Source organism: Heterocephalus glaber, unplaced genomic scaffold (assembly GCF_053883595.1).
Source record: "Heterocephalus glaber isolate CG9 unplaced genomic scaffold, H.glaber_assembly_v1.0 deba00001531, whole genome shotgun sequence".
Lineage (NCBI taxonomy): Eukaryota > Metazoa > Chordata > Mammalia > Rodentia > Bathyergidae > Heterocephalus > Heterocephalus glaber.
In genome coordinates, this window is record NW_028258329.1 from 19,784,039 (window position 1) to 19,800,055 (window position 16,017).

A 16,017-nucleotide genomic window follows, 5' to 3' on the forward strand; every position below is an offset into this window, starting at 1 on the left:
TACCACTGAGCTACATCCCTAGCCTTGATGCTCGTAATGAAAGCTAGAATCCAGCTTGCCATTTTTTTTTTTGTACGGGGGATTGAACTCGTGACCTTGTGCTTTTGAGGCAGGCAGTGGAACCACTGAGCTAAATCCCTGGCCCTTGCCATCTAAATAGATGGGCCAATTAAAGTAATGGTTCTAGAGAAAGGATTCTCAACTGAGAGTATGTAGCATTCCATCCTGAGATTGGTAGAAGGGTAGATCGTTCTGGTTAGATCTAAAATGGCCCCCAAAGTCTTGTGTTTGCAAGGTGACTGGATCATGCGGTGCTATAGGTGACTTGCTGTTCAGTGGTAGGGTCTGGCTGGAAGAGGCAGGTCACTGTGGGCTGAACTCCCATTCTGACTTCTTTGGCTTTGTTGGCTTCCCAGCCACCATGAGGTGGGAAGCTATTCCTCTGCCAGGCCCTTCTCCACCCTCCTGCCTTGGAACCAGCGACTATGGACTGAATTGTGACCCAAAATAAACCTCTCCTCCTTTAAGTTGTGGGTGCTATTTTGTTCCAGACAGATACATAGTTTGAAAGTCAGATTCAATATAACTGTTGTTTGGGCCCGGGATTTAGTTCAGTGGTTCCGCCGCCTGCCTCGAAAGCACAAGGTCCTGAGTTTGATCCCCGGTACAAAAACACCCAAAAACCCAAAACCAAAAACAAAACAAACTTAGGAAACACAAGCTAAAATATTCTTGGCTGGTGAGGCTAAGAGACTGGAGGACAGGGCTGGGGATTTAGCTCAGTGGTTTCACCGCCTGCTGCACAAGTGCAAGGACGCGAGTTCAATCCCTAGTACTGGAAAAAAAAAAAAAAAAGCAACCTGCAGGCTCAGTGTTTGGCAGGTGGAGGCATCAGAAGAGACTGGAGGACAGATGTTTATCAAAATAAAAAGGAGGTATAAGATTTTTATTTTCCTAAGAGGCCTTGAGTTTTTAAAAAATTACCAAACACTGTTCTACAGGTAAGCTGAAGGTTCCTGGCTGATTAGATGAAGTGGCTTTTTGCAGAAACTGCCAAACTATACTTATACTGAGGGCCTTTGTGTGAAATAGCTCCATGAAAATCATTAGGCTAATTAGTACAGGGTTATTTCACAACCCCACACAGTATGTTCTGAGAGCTTTCTTGATCCTTGGTACTACCACAGGATTTCCTTTTATTTTGTTTTCTGTTCATTCCATGTTTCCTTCATTGTATTAGCTGCCAAGGAGATGAGAGCTAACTCTATGGATCTCCTCTAGCAGGAGGTACAGGGACTGATCTCACCTCTGACTTCATCCTTTCCTTCTCCCCTACTTGTTTCAATCCATTAGTTATTTCATATTTTAGCCAGGTATGGTGGCACATGCCTATAATCCCAGCACTCAGGAGGCTGAGGCAGGAGGATCACTTCGAGTTCAAGGCCAGCCTGGGCTACATAGTGAATTCAAGGCCAGCCTGGACTACATAGGGAGACCCTGTCTCAAGAGCCGCACCCCAAAAAAATACATCCCCAAATCCCTATATTTTATCCCAGTACTAACTATATGTAGTAAGGGAATATATAAATAAATCTAAAACAAGCAAAGCACTGTGACAGGGACTACAGGTTCTACCCATGGATCTGAGGCTGGGCTTCCCTCTGTCTTACAGAGGACAATGTTGAAGAAGCATAAAATTGTACAGGGCACGGCTGCGGATTTAGCTCAGTGGCACTGTGCCTGCCTCACAAGTGCAAGGTCCTGAGTTCTATCCCTGGTACCGAAAAAAAAAAATGTACAGGGAACTCCCAAGCAGGAAGCACTGTACACACTTGAAAGCTTAATCAAGAAATGTTGGCATTTATATGCCAACATATATGTTGGCTTAATACAAGTAAGCAAGGCCCTGGGTTCAATTCTCAGCACTGGCAAAAAAAAAAAAAAAAAAAAAAAAGAATGAATGAATGAGTAGATAGCACACGCCTGTAATCCCAGCACTCGGGGGGCTGAGGCAGGAGGACTGTATCGAGTTCTAGGCCAGCTTGAATTATATAGTAAGACCTCTCAAAAATCACAAAAAACCAAAACAACCCTAAGAAACAGCTCTTTTTTTTTTGGTACCGGGGATCGAACTTGGGACCTTGTGCTTTTGAGGCAGGTGCTGGAACCACTGAGCTAAATCCCCGGAACAAGAAACAGCTCTTTCTAGAGCTAAATTCGCATTCTTTTCTTCCTATACTTACGATTCCATATGGGACAATTTGTTTACATATGTTGCCCCATAAATCAAGAGTTCTTGGTCTGGTGTGGTGGTGCAGGCCCATAATCCCAGTACTCAGCACTGTGAGGGCAGCAGGGTACACAGTGAGACCCTGTCTCAAACAAGTTCCTGGCAGAGCAGGAGGGCCTTGGTAAAGGCACCTTGGTATCCCCAGGGCCTAGCTAAAAATGTGGCACAGTAAGTAGATGCTCAATAAATATCTACTGAATGAGTGGGAAAGCTTTTAGCTGATCCAGGCAGCAAGCAGTGTAAGCACAGCTCAGATGTCTGCATAGTGAGAATGTTGTGGATGCAGGAATGGGAGAGGGGTGAAGAGGGAAAATAGTGAGGGCCCAGAGTAAGCCCTGGACATTCTGCTTTTCCAACAGTGCTCAGTTACACAGCAGCCTTTCCACACAGCTGAAGTTTCACAGTTCTAGCAAGAGATCAAGTAATGAAGCTGCTAGTGTATCTGAGGAGACCAAAGTGCGCGTGGGGAAAGCAGCCAGGGCAGCTGGCTCATCACGGAAGCTCAGCATCGAGACACACTGTAGGAGGAGGCTGCCCTCAAGTTCTGAGATGCCTCCCGCCCTGTTCCTAAGGGGTTGGCTGCCTTGTTAAAACATGTATACCCCCAAATATGCAAATAAGTACTTATGAAAACATCAAAATAAAAGTACAAAAGCACTCAACAAAGCCCGGGCTCTCTGAGAAAACTATGACTCCCTAAATGCCAATACTTTTCTCTTGAGAAAGAAACACAGGAAGGATCTAAAACACACACACACACACACACACACAAAACCAGGATTAACATTTTAAAAAGTCTGGAAGGCTACACACTGCCTAAGTGGAACTGTGGAGAGGTGAAGTCTTCATATTCATTTTGGCAAGACTTAGAGAATGTACTTACTGACAGGAAAGTACAAATCACTTAAAGGGTTCCTACGCTCTGCTCCAGAGTAATTCAACAATGCTCACCCAAGTTACTGCCTCTGGTTCTAATGCATGATTATACTGACATTTAACACATGCGGCTTCATGTGACAGGGGAAGCGAGCAGCATCCATAAAATGGGCTCCTGCGCTAGAGGGGCTTACATTCCACCCTGGAGGCCACGCTCACACATTGTAACAGTAACAACTATGATGCTGGATGGCAGTGGAAGAGCCCTTATTTCTGAAGATGGCGAAAATTAGATGATCAGAGACCAGAGAGAGATGATAAAGCACAAACATGAAGGAGCACAGCACAAAGACACTAATGTTAGCTGAGCTTCATGTCTGAATTTCACATGTAGCTGAAGCCAACGTGAACACAAATGGATGGTTCCATCAAGAGCACTGCTGAAAGTAAAAGGCACGCTGAGACTAATGAACAGGTGGTGACTGTCTAAAATAGGCCCAGACTGGAGCATTGAGGGAAACCAGTGCCTGAGCAGCTGTGGCTACTGAACTGGTCTTTCTAGAATCAGGTGATATCAATGGAATGGGCAAGGGGGCAGATGCAGGACTTACAAAGTGACTGGACATGGCAGGAATAGGAGAGACCTAGGAAGGTACTTCATGGAACATGTGAGGGGTGAGGGATCACCACGAGCTGGAGTTTAAAGAAGACAATTACTGAGAGCTGATTTTTTTTTTTTTTGGTACCGGGGATCAAACTCGGGTCCTTGCACTTGCGCAGCAGGCAGCGAAACCACTGAGCTAAATCCCTGGACCAAGGGCAATTACTGAGTGTCCAGGGGAACAGAGAGATGTGGGCCTACAGCTAACAGGCATTTGAAAGTAACACACACAGATGCATTCAATCTCCTAGTTTTAAGGCTTATGTTTTAGGACCAAACTAGACAATATAAAAGCTGAGAACATGATACCTCTCCTCAAAAATAATCTTTTTATTTTTGGCTAATGGAATGATTTAAACGGTTTTTTTTTTGTACCGGGGACTGAACTCGGGACCTTGAACTTTCGAGGCAGGTGGTGGAACCACTGAGCTAAATCCCCAGCCCAATTTAAACGTTTTTATATGCTTTGATTATCTTTTCAGAGAAAGTTCACTGTTTTTTGTTTTTTGTTTTTTTTTGAGACAGGGTCTTGATATATAGTTCAGGTTGGCCTTGAACTAATGAACTAAGGCAATCCTCCTGCCTCAGTCTCCTGAGTGTTGAGATTACAGGCATGCACCACCACGTCTAGCTTGCTGTTGTTTGCAACAGGAACATCTAGCAAAAGAGAAAAAATGATACTTTCACACAACTGAGTGTGAAACTATGCCATAAAGTACTGTTTTCCTCCCAGTTGGGCCCTGAGGAGAATCTGCACAGGTCATGCGGGAGCCCGGGAGCTCAACTCTCACCACCAAAGCACATGCTGTCTTCCCTAGGGGAGTGCTGGGACGGCTGGCACAGACAGAGCAGTGCGCTGGCCAGTTTGAGCAGCTGACCTTGCCTTCACAGGTGACCAGAAAACAAGGAAGCAGCTGACATCCTGCCACTCCACATGAGGCTGATTGAGGGATCCTGGCTTGTAAGAAAATATAAGTACAATATAAGCCTCACTGAGGTTCAGGAAGTCATCTGTTTGCAGTTATTTGCCAGGTTTCACACTCTGCTGAAACCACTAAGTGGCAATGCCCAATCTGGAGGCTAAAGCCTGGCTAACAGCCGAGGCTGTTCTGCTCTCCACAGGGGAGATGCAGAAGTGTGTCTCTGTTCTCACTCCGTTAGCGTCATGGCACGGACTCACTTCCTCCTATGTTGAACAAATAAAAAAACCTGAGCAGGCAGCCCAGCACAGAAAACTTGCTTACTCTGAGGCTTCGAGTTAATATAAGAAGAGAAGGCCAGAAATAAGAGTATTTGGGCCGGAAACGACATCAGCTTATCCTATTTCCCTGAAGGCCTTAATAGTAAAAGAAACACACAAGGAGGCTTTGCAGTCACTACTTCTAACTCTGCCTTCCTTGAGTCTGCACTGGGGAAAAGCGAAGCCAGGTTTAGGCAAATGAAGACACCAACGGGAAGCCTGCCCTCTAGACCTCCATCTACCTGCTCCAGATGTTCACACACACCAGGTGGAGAGGCTGGGATGTAAAGTGTCGGAAAGGCTTCGAGATTTTACAGGCAAGTGAGATTTTCCGAACCCCTCAGCAACACTAGCTGAGTTTCTACACGAGTCATGTTCCAGTGAAGAATCAACTTTATGACTAAGAGATTTCATATCAACGTCAATCACTACATTTACTTCACAAAAACAAAAGAGACAAAATGTTTGTATTAGGGCAGCCACCTGAGCTGCAGCACTGTTCACCTAAAATTTTCATATCTTCCTCCCTCCAGGGTAATAAGAACCAGGCAAGGAAGGCAAATTTCAGGAGTTTTCCCAACAAACAAAATTCAGGGATAGGGGTTCAATGTGCAAAGTCTTTTATTTAAAATTCTGAAAAGTTAAGACTTAACGACTACTTCAACTACACCATTCCCATTATAAGGAGGAACGGTGCTTCCGAGCTCATGCACAGCTGCATTTTCAGGACTCTGTAGGCACTTTAGAAGTGAAGCTTGGCTTCAAAATACAAACACTGGGGGCTTTGGCTCAACTTTTTAATATAAAAAATTCACTGATGTACAAAAATGTGAAAGTGTTGAGAATGACAACATATGAAATCCTGTGACTGAAAGTCCCCTCAAGTGCACTCCATGGTGCACATGTGCCTGCCCGCACATATTCTGGCGTGGAAACAAAACTAATGCAAACCGGTGCTACCGAGAAGTGCCGACATATGTGTTCTCCACTCCACCAATCACAGACCAGTATCTACTCCGAACAGTCAGTAACAAAAAGTACAGCATCTTCCCAGAACAGCAAGGCAGGCTTCTTACTCACGATGGACCAGCACGAACATACCCAACAAAAAAAGTACTGCATACTAGAAAAGAAACACAGAATAACAAATCAGAGAAGCCTTTTCTTTTCTCCTTCCTCTTCCCCCTCCCTTCCTTTTTTTCTTTCCAGGGATTAAATTCAGGGAGCTATATACCTAGTGCTTTTTATTATTTTTTAATTTTGATTTTTTTTGGTAGAGTGGTACCTCAGTTCACAAACTTAATTTGTTCTATGATTTTGGAAAAAGATGGCTATGTTTGTGTTTGTGTGGGAAAGATGGCCATGGTCACTCTTTGTCACCTGATGCAGTTTGCAAACAAAAACAAAATTTGCCAAATGCTTCTGTTTGTGAACCAAATTGTGTGCAAACAAAAATATTCATGAAGGTACCACTGTATTTTGAGAGAGGCTTTTGTTATGTAGTTCAGGCCAGCATTGAATTTGCAGTGACCCTCCTGTCTCAGCCTCCTGAGTGCTGGGATTATAGGCATGCACCCTACCCCTGGCTTTTTTTTTTTTAAACTTCTGAAATAGAATCTTTTTTTTTTTTTCTCCTGAAATAGAATCTTAATAAATTGCCCAAGTTAACCTTGAACTTGTGGTCCTTCTGTCTCACCCTCCTGAGCAGCTGAGATTACAGGATGTGTTAACATGCCTGGGACTTTGTGTTTTCTTGGTGCTGGGGAATCAAACCCAGGGTTTCCACAAGATAGGTAAGTGCTATACCCTCAGGGCCCAGAGAGGTTTTTAAAATTAGTAAGTCCTCATAGTTAATTAACAAGCTGGCTTTTGTGACCATGATTAGTTACTAAACTATCCAATTATTCTTTCATATTTTAATTATAATTAATTTAACACTTTTCAAAACCAAGCAAACATTTACTCTTCTGGGGGGACTGAACATGCCTCTTGCATGTTAGGTACATAGCTCTCCCACTGAGCTATGCCCTCAGCCCAAGATCACATCTTTAATGAAACACACAGTACAAGCTCTCACCTTAAATTTAGGGTAGTCATTCATGAGGATCGTTACAATTCCAATATAAGGAACAAATCTGAAACAAACAAAAAAACTGATCATCAGATTTTCCCAAGTAAAACAGCTGTTATCATTCGCTGAACATTATCAATATCCTTCACAGACTTACTAATTTTCAGTTCACAAAGGCCATTTGTATATATTATCCTACTTGCTCCTTTCCACAGCCAATGAAAGGGAGTTAGGATTTCACCATTGTACAGATGAGGAAACAGATGATCAGGCCCACAGCACACGGCTGCTTCGTGGGTGAACCACTTCAATCCAGGCCTCAGATCTCCACAGGCCGAGACACTGCCTGAGACTGGGTGTGTCCTCAGGACCCTCAGGAGCTGTCAATCCAGACCAGCAGACAGACAAATAGCCAGAACAAGGTACTTTATTTTAAGTGGTCAAAAAAGTGAGTGTAAGAGCTCTGTTACAAGATTTCAGCACCCTCTCATTTCTCAACCACCTGTAATCTGGTTTGGTCCTCTTAGACTTGAAACTCTTTCAGAACAGTTTTTTGTTTGTTTGTTTGGTTTTTGGTACCGGGGATGGGTTCAAATTCGGGGATTGGTTCGAATTCGGGGATCGGCTCGAATTCGGGTCTTTGGGTTTTCAAGGCAGGCGCCGAAACCACTGAGCTAAATCCCCAGCCCTTCTAAAACAGTTTTAATCACATATGTAGCAATCCAGTCTCAGCCTCCACCTTCTTTGGCTGCCACACCTCCACACCTTTACACTAGCTTTTTTTTCCTTCTTGCCCCCAAAGCTTGTGTCCGCAAAGTAGACAAAACCACCTGTCAAATAAGGACCTGACATTTCTTTTGAGGCATTCCCCTTTGAGAATTTAGGGCATAAAGAAAATTAATCGGGGGCCGGGGATTTAGCTCTGGTTTCGCCGGCTGCTACGCAAGCGCAAAGACCCGAGTTCGATCCCCAGTACCAAAAGAAAAACAGAAAATTAGTTGGTAACACAGACATGAGATAAAAAGGCAGTTAGCAAACATACAACTTTTTTTTAATCTGTCTTTTGTTGCTGGACTCTAGAGCGGCTGCCTGATTCTGTACTTAACCAGACTGTTGTGGAAGAGGAGGGTGGGCTGAAGTGGAGGCTGACCTGTATACACACACTTTTATTCAGGGCACCCACAACCTTTGCACCTTCATTCCAGGGCAAAGGGAGCAGAAACAGAAATTACCGCCCACATAACATGTCCACCATCAAAGTCTCAGGCAAACTTCAAGAACAGATATTTTGTCTTTGGTGAACTTCACTTCTTTTTAAGAATTCCTCTTGGGCCGGGGATTTAGCTCAGTGGTTTCGCCATCTGCTGCGCAAGCGCAAGGACTTGAGTTCAATCCCCGGTACAAAAAAAAAGAATTCCTCTTACTGCCTGTCTCCTGTCCTCACTTCATATCCCTCTTCCCTCTTCCCAGGCAATGTTACCCAGGCTTGTCTATCTGTCTGTCTGTCTCTCTCTCTCTTCTGGCCACTAAATTCCCTCTATGTTGGTGTTAAGAGCTATAATATCTGTTTTCTATTTTTATTTTTCTATTAAAACACTATGTTGCTAATCAATAAGTAGTAATTCTCACCGGCAGAGACTTGTTACCCCCATGCAATGGTACCTCTGCCCAACACAGCCCTTGCTTCCCAACAACCACATAACATAGTCTCTTAGGAGTAATCTATGGCAACTTTTTTTTTTAAAGGCTGGCTTTTCCTTGGCCACTACTGGTGAAATGAAAGTAACCTGATCTTTAGGAGTAACCGCAGAATAAGGCTGCCAGAACACAACAAGTGAGTGTGAAGTCAAACCAAAGATTTCATTACTTGCACAACTGCCTTCCCTCTGTGGACAGAGACAGAGTTGACAATCAAGGGCATAATGCTATCATCAGTCACTGTAAGTTCAAATCACTTGCACTTTCCCCATATTCTGCTCAGATAAACTCATGCTAAAGCAGAGTTACTAATAAGCAGAATGTGGTATAAAACAAGTAAAATAAATGCCACTCACAAAGCTAACTCCAGTGACAGTCTATGCAAGTTAACATCTCAGGTGGAGAGTGGTTAAATAAATTCACTGGGAGTTCTTAGGTCAAAGGGTGTTACTGAGGAAGCAGCCTGGTCAGCAGATGTTTTGGAAGAAAAGAAAGATTAGCCAAAAGACTAGAGAAAAAGTAAGAAAAATATACTGTAACATCCAAGAGGAGTCTCCAGCACAGTTTTATCATATATCAAAAGGGATCTGTATCTGAGAAGTTTGAACCCCAATTGCCAATTTAATATGGGAAGATGCAATGAGCCCAAAAGGGTCACTGTTTCTGGAGAACGACTTGTTTCAAATTAGGTAAAAAGTACATTTTAAAAGCCTTATTCATAGAACTAATTTCAGTCAATAGAGTGCTCAGTTACTCTGACTCTGCTCCTTCCTTGTATGTTTTTTCAAATTTTTTTGTTTTTTGAGACAGGGTCTCGACATGTAGTTCAAACTGGTCTTGAACTCATTATGTAGCCCAGGCTGGCCTCAAACTCGCAGTGATCCTCCTGCTTCAGCCTCCCAAGTGTAGGATTACAGGTGTGAACTACCACGCCCAGCTGATTCCTTGGTCTTCTGCCAACTTTTCATCCCTTTCTCCTATTGTGCTCTACTCTGATTAATAGGACCTTTTGTGTTTTCAATTTCCTCAATTTAGTAAGAATCACCCCATTGAATACTTAAGTGGTCTAGTATTAGTTTTATTGTCTAAAATTATTTTTATTACATGCTGATATGAATGAACCTTGAGAATTAGGACAGGTGAAAGAAACCAGATGGAAGAGACCAAAAATTGTGTAATTCCACTGATATGGAACGCACAGAACAGGCAAATCCACTGTGACAGAAAGTAGATTCAAGAGCTACAGGAAAAAGAAGGGGAGTGACTGCTAGCTAATGAGTGTAGAGTTTTGTTTTGAGGTTGACAGAAATGTTCTGGAATTAGACAGTGATGATTGTACAACCTTGTGAATATACTAAAACCCACTGAGTGTACACTTTAAAATGATGCATTAAAAAAATAAGAGTCAATTTTATATCCCAATATATGAGAATTTTTTTCCCCTCAGAGCTAAGAGCCTAATTCAGGGCTTCATGCATGCTAGGCAAGTGTTCTACTACTGAGCTACATCTCTAGGCCCAATATATGTGAATTCTGTCTCAATAAGTTTAAAAATAATTCTGATTAGGGCCTCAGGCATCAGTGGGCAGTTGTTTAAAAAAACAACACAAGCAATTAAAACAACACTGAAATTCCATTTTACAATAGAAAGAATGGCTATCATCAAGAATAACTGGCCAGGGGTGGTGGCACACCTATAATCCCAGCATTCAGGAGGCTGACAAAAGGATCACTGTGAATTTGAGGCCAGCCTGGGCTACATAGAGTTCAAGGTCAGCCTGAACTACAAAGTTAAAACCCTGTCTTAAACAAACAAAAAAAGAAATAAAATAGTAAATGCTGGTAAGGCAGTGTGGAAATAATGGCATCCTTCCACATTGGTGGTGGAAATTGTAAACTAGTATAACCACTGTATCAGTACAGAGATTCCTCAAAAAACTAAAAACAGAAATTCCAGCTAGGAATTTAGCTCAGTGGTTCCACTGCCTGCCTCATAAGCCCAAGGTCTCTCATCCCCGATACCAAAAACAAAACAAAACAAAAAGAAATTCCATTTGACTCAGCTACTTCCCTTCTACGTATTATCCCAGAGTTAAAGACATCATATAACACCGATCCATGCACATCCATGTTAATAATAGCACAAGTCATAATAGCTCAATTTTGGAAGCAGCCTATATGTCCAGCAACAGATGAATGAATAATGAAATACAGTATTTACACATAATGGAGTATACTCTGCCATACAGTAAGACAAATTTGAGTCATCTGTAGGAAAATGGATGCACCTGGAGACCATAATTAAAATTCTAAGTATAAATAATTTAAAGAACAAAATAAAGAATGGATAATAGAGGAGTCAGGAAGATAGATTATTTGCAAATGGGTAAAGGACCTAGAGATGGAGGAGGAATGGAGGGAAGGAAGGGAATCAAAAAAAATTAAGATGTGTTATTACATACATGGACCAACTCCCCATGGTGAATGCAATCAATCACTATATGCTGCAAAAATGTACTAATCCAAAAAAAATTTTTTAAGCCTGAAATTTGTACCATAGTCACAAACTTGTCTACAGGAAACCAAGGTATGAGTAAGCCTGACTTTTAAATATCAACTTAGTGTTTTATAAGTACACTTTCTACAAAAGACAGTGATATATTACATTATGTGTCAAGGTAAGTGGTGATGTAATCAATGGAAAGTGAATTGTACAGTTGAGACTCTGCCCTCCTGCTGTTCACATCCCAGATGTTTTATACTTCATAGAAACTTACTTAATACAGGGAGTAGCAGACTATTACATTTTATTAAAACCACCAAAAGGTCTATATTTTCAGTTAGGATTTTAGAAACAGCAATAAATATAGTTGGAGATTTTCAAAACTTCTTCACAGACAAATTACTTGAGTAGAAGCCTGGCCCCTCCAACCTTTATAGAATGATGCATCTTCTACTTGACAAAGGCCCAGAGTGGGCAGAGAGTGGTACTAAATACTTAAGAATCAAGACTCACACATGTGGACACTCTGTTAATACTTTTGGAAACGTACATAAAACAGCATGGCAAAATTTGTCAAAGCCTTAAAATATGCTTATGTTTTGTGAGCAATTCCACTTCTTGGAATTTCCTGTGATGCCTGGGCAGAGCCACTGAGATGTGAGTAACAAGGATGTTTATCACAGTACTCACTGCTCACAGTTAAAACACCGGACCGGAACAAGCCAGGTGCAGTGGGCACAGCTGCAGTCCTAGCCACCAGAGGAAGGATCATTTGAGACCAGAAGCTCAAGATCAGCCTGAGCAACTCAGCGAGACCCCAGCTCAAAAAGAGTCCAAACAACAACAACAACAACAACTCCAAAACTACAAACAGTGTAGATAGCAACAGGAAACTACATAGCATTTAGTGAAATAACAAATAGCTTTCTTTGCAAAGGATGATATGGAGATAAATTTATTGATTTGTAACTAAGCTAGTCATTTTGGGGGTGCAGGCGGGTTATAGTGTGATCATTCTTCCCTTACACACAGACTGTGTCGATATGTGTATAAACATGTATACCGTAATTCCTGCAACTTTATCTATGTACATAAAGTCTAAAAGAACATAAACTAAATGGTCTGCAGTATTTATGGAGTTAGATGAACAGGATAATAAAGTGACTTTGTAGTACTAGGGAATCAAATCCACAGCCTCATGTGCTCTACTCCCAAGCTACACCCTCAGCCCCTTCTACATGTTAAAACAGGGTCTCTCTCACACATTGTCCAAATTGTCCTCAAACTTAAGATTCTTGCCGGTGTGGTGGTACACACCTGTAATCCCAGCACTTGGGAGGCTGAGGCAGAAAGATCTCTGAAGTTCAAGGCCAGCCTGGGCTACATAGTAAGTTCAGGGACAGCTTGAACTACATAGCAAGATCCTGTCTCAAAACTGTAACAACAACAACAACCAAAAAACCAACAAACAACAACAACAAATGATTCTCCTCCTGCCTCAGCCTATGATTTGTCCGAGGCAGTGACAACCTCATTTGGACCCTAAGCTAGCTCCCTCATAGGAAATGCAGTTTCCCTGAGGTAGGGGCATACACACCCCACCGGAACCAGCCCTTCAGGAGACAAAACACATAGTATGTTCTAATCCAATCTCCCTCACCCCAATCTAAGCATCTTTCATGTAGGTGCACAGGCAGCGTTCAATTAGCAACAGGACAGGGTTTCTCAGTGTGGTGCCTGCTCACCACTAGTTCTGCAGCCAGTCTATTCTAGCTTAGTAGGACCAGAGGGGCTGACAGGACATGCCATGAGGGACCTACACAGTGAGAAACAGCAACTACCCTTTTCAGAAACACGGGGACAGGAATTTGGATGTGTTCCTTAGGCGACTGGGCTCTGGAGACGCTGCCCACTTACTGCCATCAGTGTGATCTTAGATAAGCACATGAACTTGTCTGTTTCCTCATCTGTGGAATGGGAATCTCAGGGTTGTTTTGAGGTTAAAATGAGGTAATACTTATAAAGCACTTACAGTGAGTCTCTGGTATGTAGTAAGCCCTGACAAAGGTGAGATATTGTTAATACTATTAATAACATTAAGATAGTAACAATTCCATACTTCCTTATACCCATAACTTACAATTCCTGTCCTCCACTGATCTGTTCTCCTGATAAAATCTGAAATAAACAGGCTTAATATAATTTTAAAAATTTCATTTGACCCCATCAATTTAAAGACTAGAAATAAAACAGTATGGAATAAATGAGCATGACAAAACTAAGTTAAATGAACACTGTAACTCAGTAAATCTCTAAGAAGTGAGGCTTCTCAAAGCAGGACTAATTCTGCTCTGGACTCCACAGCCTAGCTGGGCACAGGTATCAGAACACACAAAAGGCACCCAATGACATCTTTGGTTTTTGGCTTTTTGAGACAGGGTCTCGCTATGTAGTCCAGGTTGACCTTGAACTCACTATGTAGTCCAGGGTGGCCTCAAACTTTCGGTGATCCTCCTGCCTCAGCCTCCTGAGTGCTGGGATTGCAGGTGTGTGTTCCAATAACATCTTTTGAGTGAACTGAATCAACAAATGAACTTTTAAAGCTGTCATGTTTAATTTGCCATCTTACCCCTTATATTGTTCTTTTTCCGTAACCCAGTTCCTCCCTCTGGAGTAGTAACCCGAAGGTTTAGATGCATTTGAGGTAACAAAGGACACAGGTTTTTCGGTGGAACCAAGACCAAACTGCCAGGCACTCAGTGTGAAAGATCAGACAGGCCGACCCAAGGGCTATGTTTTGGGAGGCAGGAAAAGCTCAACATGCTCGTTCCCCAATACTCACCCCCGGGCTCTCCCCACGACATCTTTTTTCTCTAGCCAGTGTTGTCCTTGTTTATAGAGGCCTCGATCATCAACAGCATTATTATCTCCTTTGGTCAAAAACTTGATATGGCCATTTTGCCTTAAAAGAGTAAGGGAAACTCAAGTTATCAAGGCATCTGAAAGACAAAATTTTGCTTTCGTTAAGCAAAAATTCCTGTGGTCCTGGGATATTTTATTACCACTCTTAATAATCTTTAACTAGCTAAAAGGATGCTAATTGTGCTGCTTATAAAGATTTTTTTTTAAAAAGTCCAGCATTAAGGAATTGAAATACTATGCAAGGATCAAGAACAATGCTATAAGATGAGCATGGTGGCGGACACCTGTTATCCCAGCACTCAGGAGGCTAAGTCAGGAAGATCAATGCAATAACAAGGCCAGCCTCATCTACACAGTGAGTTCAAGTCCAGCCTGAACTGCATAGTGAGACCCTGTCTCAAAAAACCAAAAATAAATAAAAAGAACAATGCTGTAGAAGAGTACTTACTGAGAGATTATATGAATTTAAATAAAGAAAAAGTGAAAAAATAGCACATACAGTATAATCTCATTTTTACATTAAGATACATATAAATGGGGTCAGGGATTTAGCTTAGTGGTGCAGCACCTGCTTTGCAAGTGCAAAGTCCTGAGTTCGATCCCCAGTACCAAAATGAACAAACAAACAAAAAAGGGGGCCAGAGATTTAGCTCAGTGGTTCTGCTGCCTGACTTGCAAGTGCAAGGTCCCGAGTTCGATCCCTGGTACCAACAAAACAATACAAAACAAAATAAACAAAAAAGACATACATAAATGACATTTTCTGGAAATATAAAGAACAAATATATAAACACATTGAATTGCTCCTCAGTATGTAACTGGCAAAATACAGACTGTGGGAAAACACAGAATGACCAGTTTCTTCAAGTAAGAAATTCTAATTATATACCTAAAATGTACCAATAAAATGAATGAATGAGAAAAAAAAAAAGAAATTCTAAGGAACAAAGAAAGTTGGGGAAGGGTTTCTACCTAGATGAAATAAGAAACTTATAAAGCCACATCAACCAACTGCAGCTGAAAACCTCTTTGGATCTGGATTCAAACAGAAAAAGCTAATATGTAATATGGAATCTGAACAAAGGTTGGAAACAATACCAAAAGATTAGTGTTCATGCACGCTAACAACCTAGTAATTAAGCTTTATAGATATTTACTAATATATTTATATATGACATAACATTGAGGATTTGAGGGGAAGCATATGAGTATAGAATACGGCAGGATTGGCTACATATTAATCACTGCAATGAGGAACAGACACATGGGGTTTCAGTACACTCCTCAGGCTATAAAATCACTAAATTTAAAAAGAACACCAGATGTCGGGTGTGGTGGCAAGTCAGCCTGAACTACACAGGGAGACCTCATCTCAAAATAAAACAAAACAAAACACTCCACAAGATTAGAGCTGGGCATGGTGGCACATGCCTATGATCTCAGCATTAAGGAGGCTGAGGCAGGAGGATTGACTGCCATGAGTTCAAGGCGAGTCTGAATTATATGCATAGTGAGACCCTGTCTCAAAAAACAAAACAAAATAAAACAAAACATCTAGAAGAATAGATCAGGATATAAACAGTCGCTATTTATGGCTTTCTATAGCTAACCATTATCTTATTTTTTTCTTTGCTAGGACTAGTTTTAAAAGGAAAAACTTTTGTTTTTTCTCTTTTTCTGATAGTGTCTTGTTAAATTGGCCTATCTAGGTTTGAACTTGCAATATTTCTGCTTCAGCCATCCAAAGTCCTAGGAT

The 16,017-nt window shown here is 41.7% G+C and overlaps 1 protein-coding gene across 4 annotated transcripts in view; it reads right to left on the minus strand.

Annotated features, from left to right (window-relative positions):
* Window positions 1–5,670: 5,670 nt before the first annotated feature.
* The window catches only part of Sec11a (SEC11 homolog A, signal peptidase complex subunit), a 38,343-nt gene continuing 27,996 nt past the window's right edge, over window positions 5,671–16,017 (minus strand). For 3 of the 4 annotated variants that reach the window (XM_004852829.3, XM_087188450.1, XM_087188449.1), the window contains 3 exons: window positions 14,182–14,301; window positions 7,145–7,202; window positions 5,671–6,190 (listed from right to left, as the gene is read on the minus strand). In XM_004852829.3, coding sequence (XP_004852886.1) covers window positions 6,140–6,190; window positions 7,145–7,202; window positions 14,182–14,301 — 229 coding nt within the window. In that variant the 3' untranslated portion in view covers window positions 5,671–6,139. Of the gene's footprint in view, window positions 6,191–7,144; window positions 7,203–13,479; window positions 13,518–14,181; window positions 14,302–16,017 lie in introns of all 4 variants that reach the window. The other variant, XM_021264862.2, reaches the window with a different exon arrangement.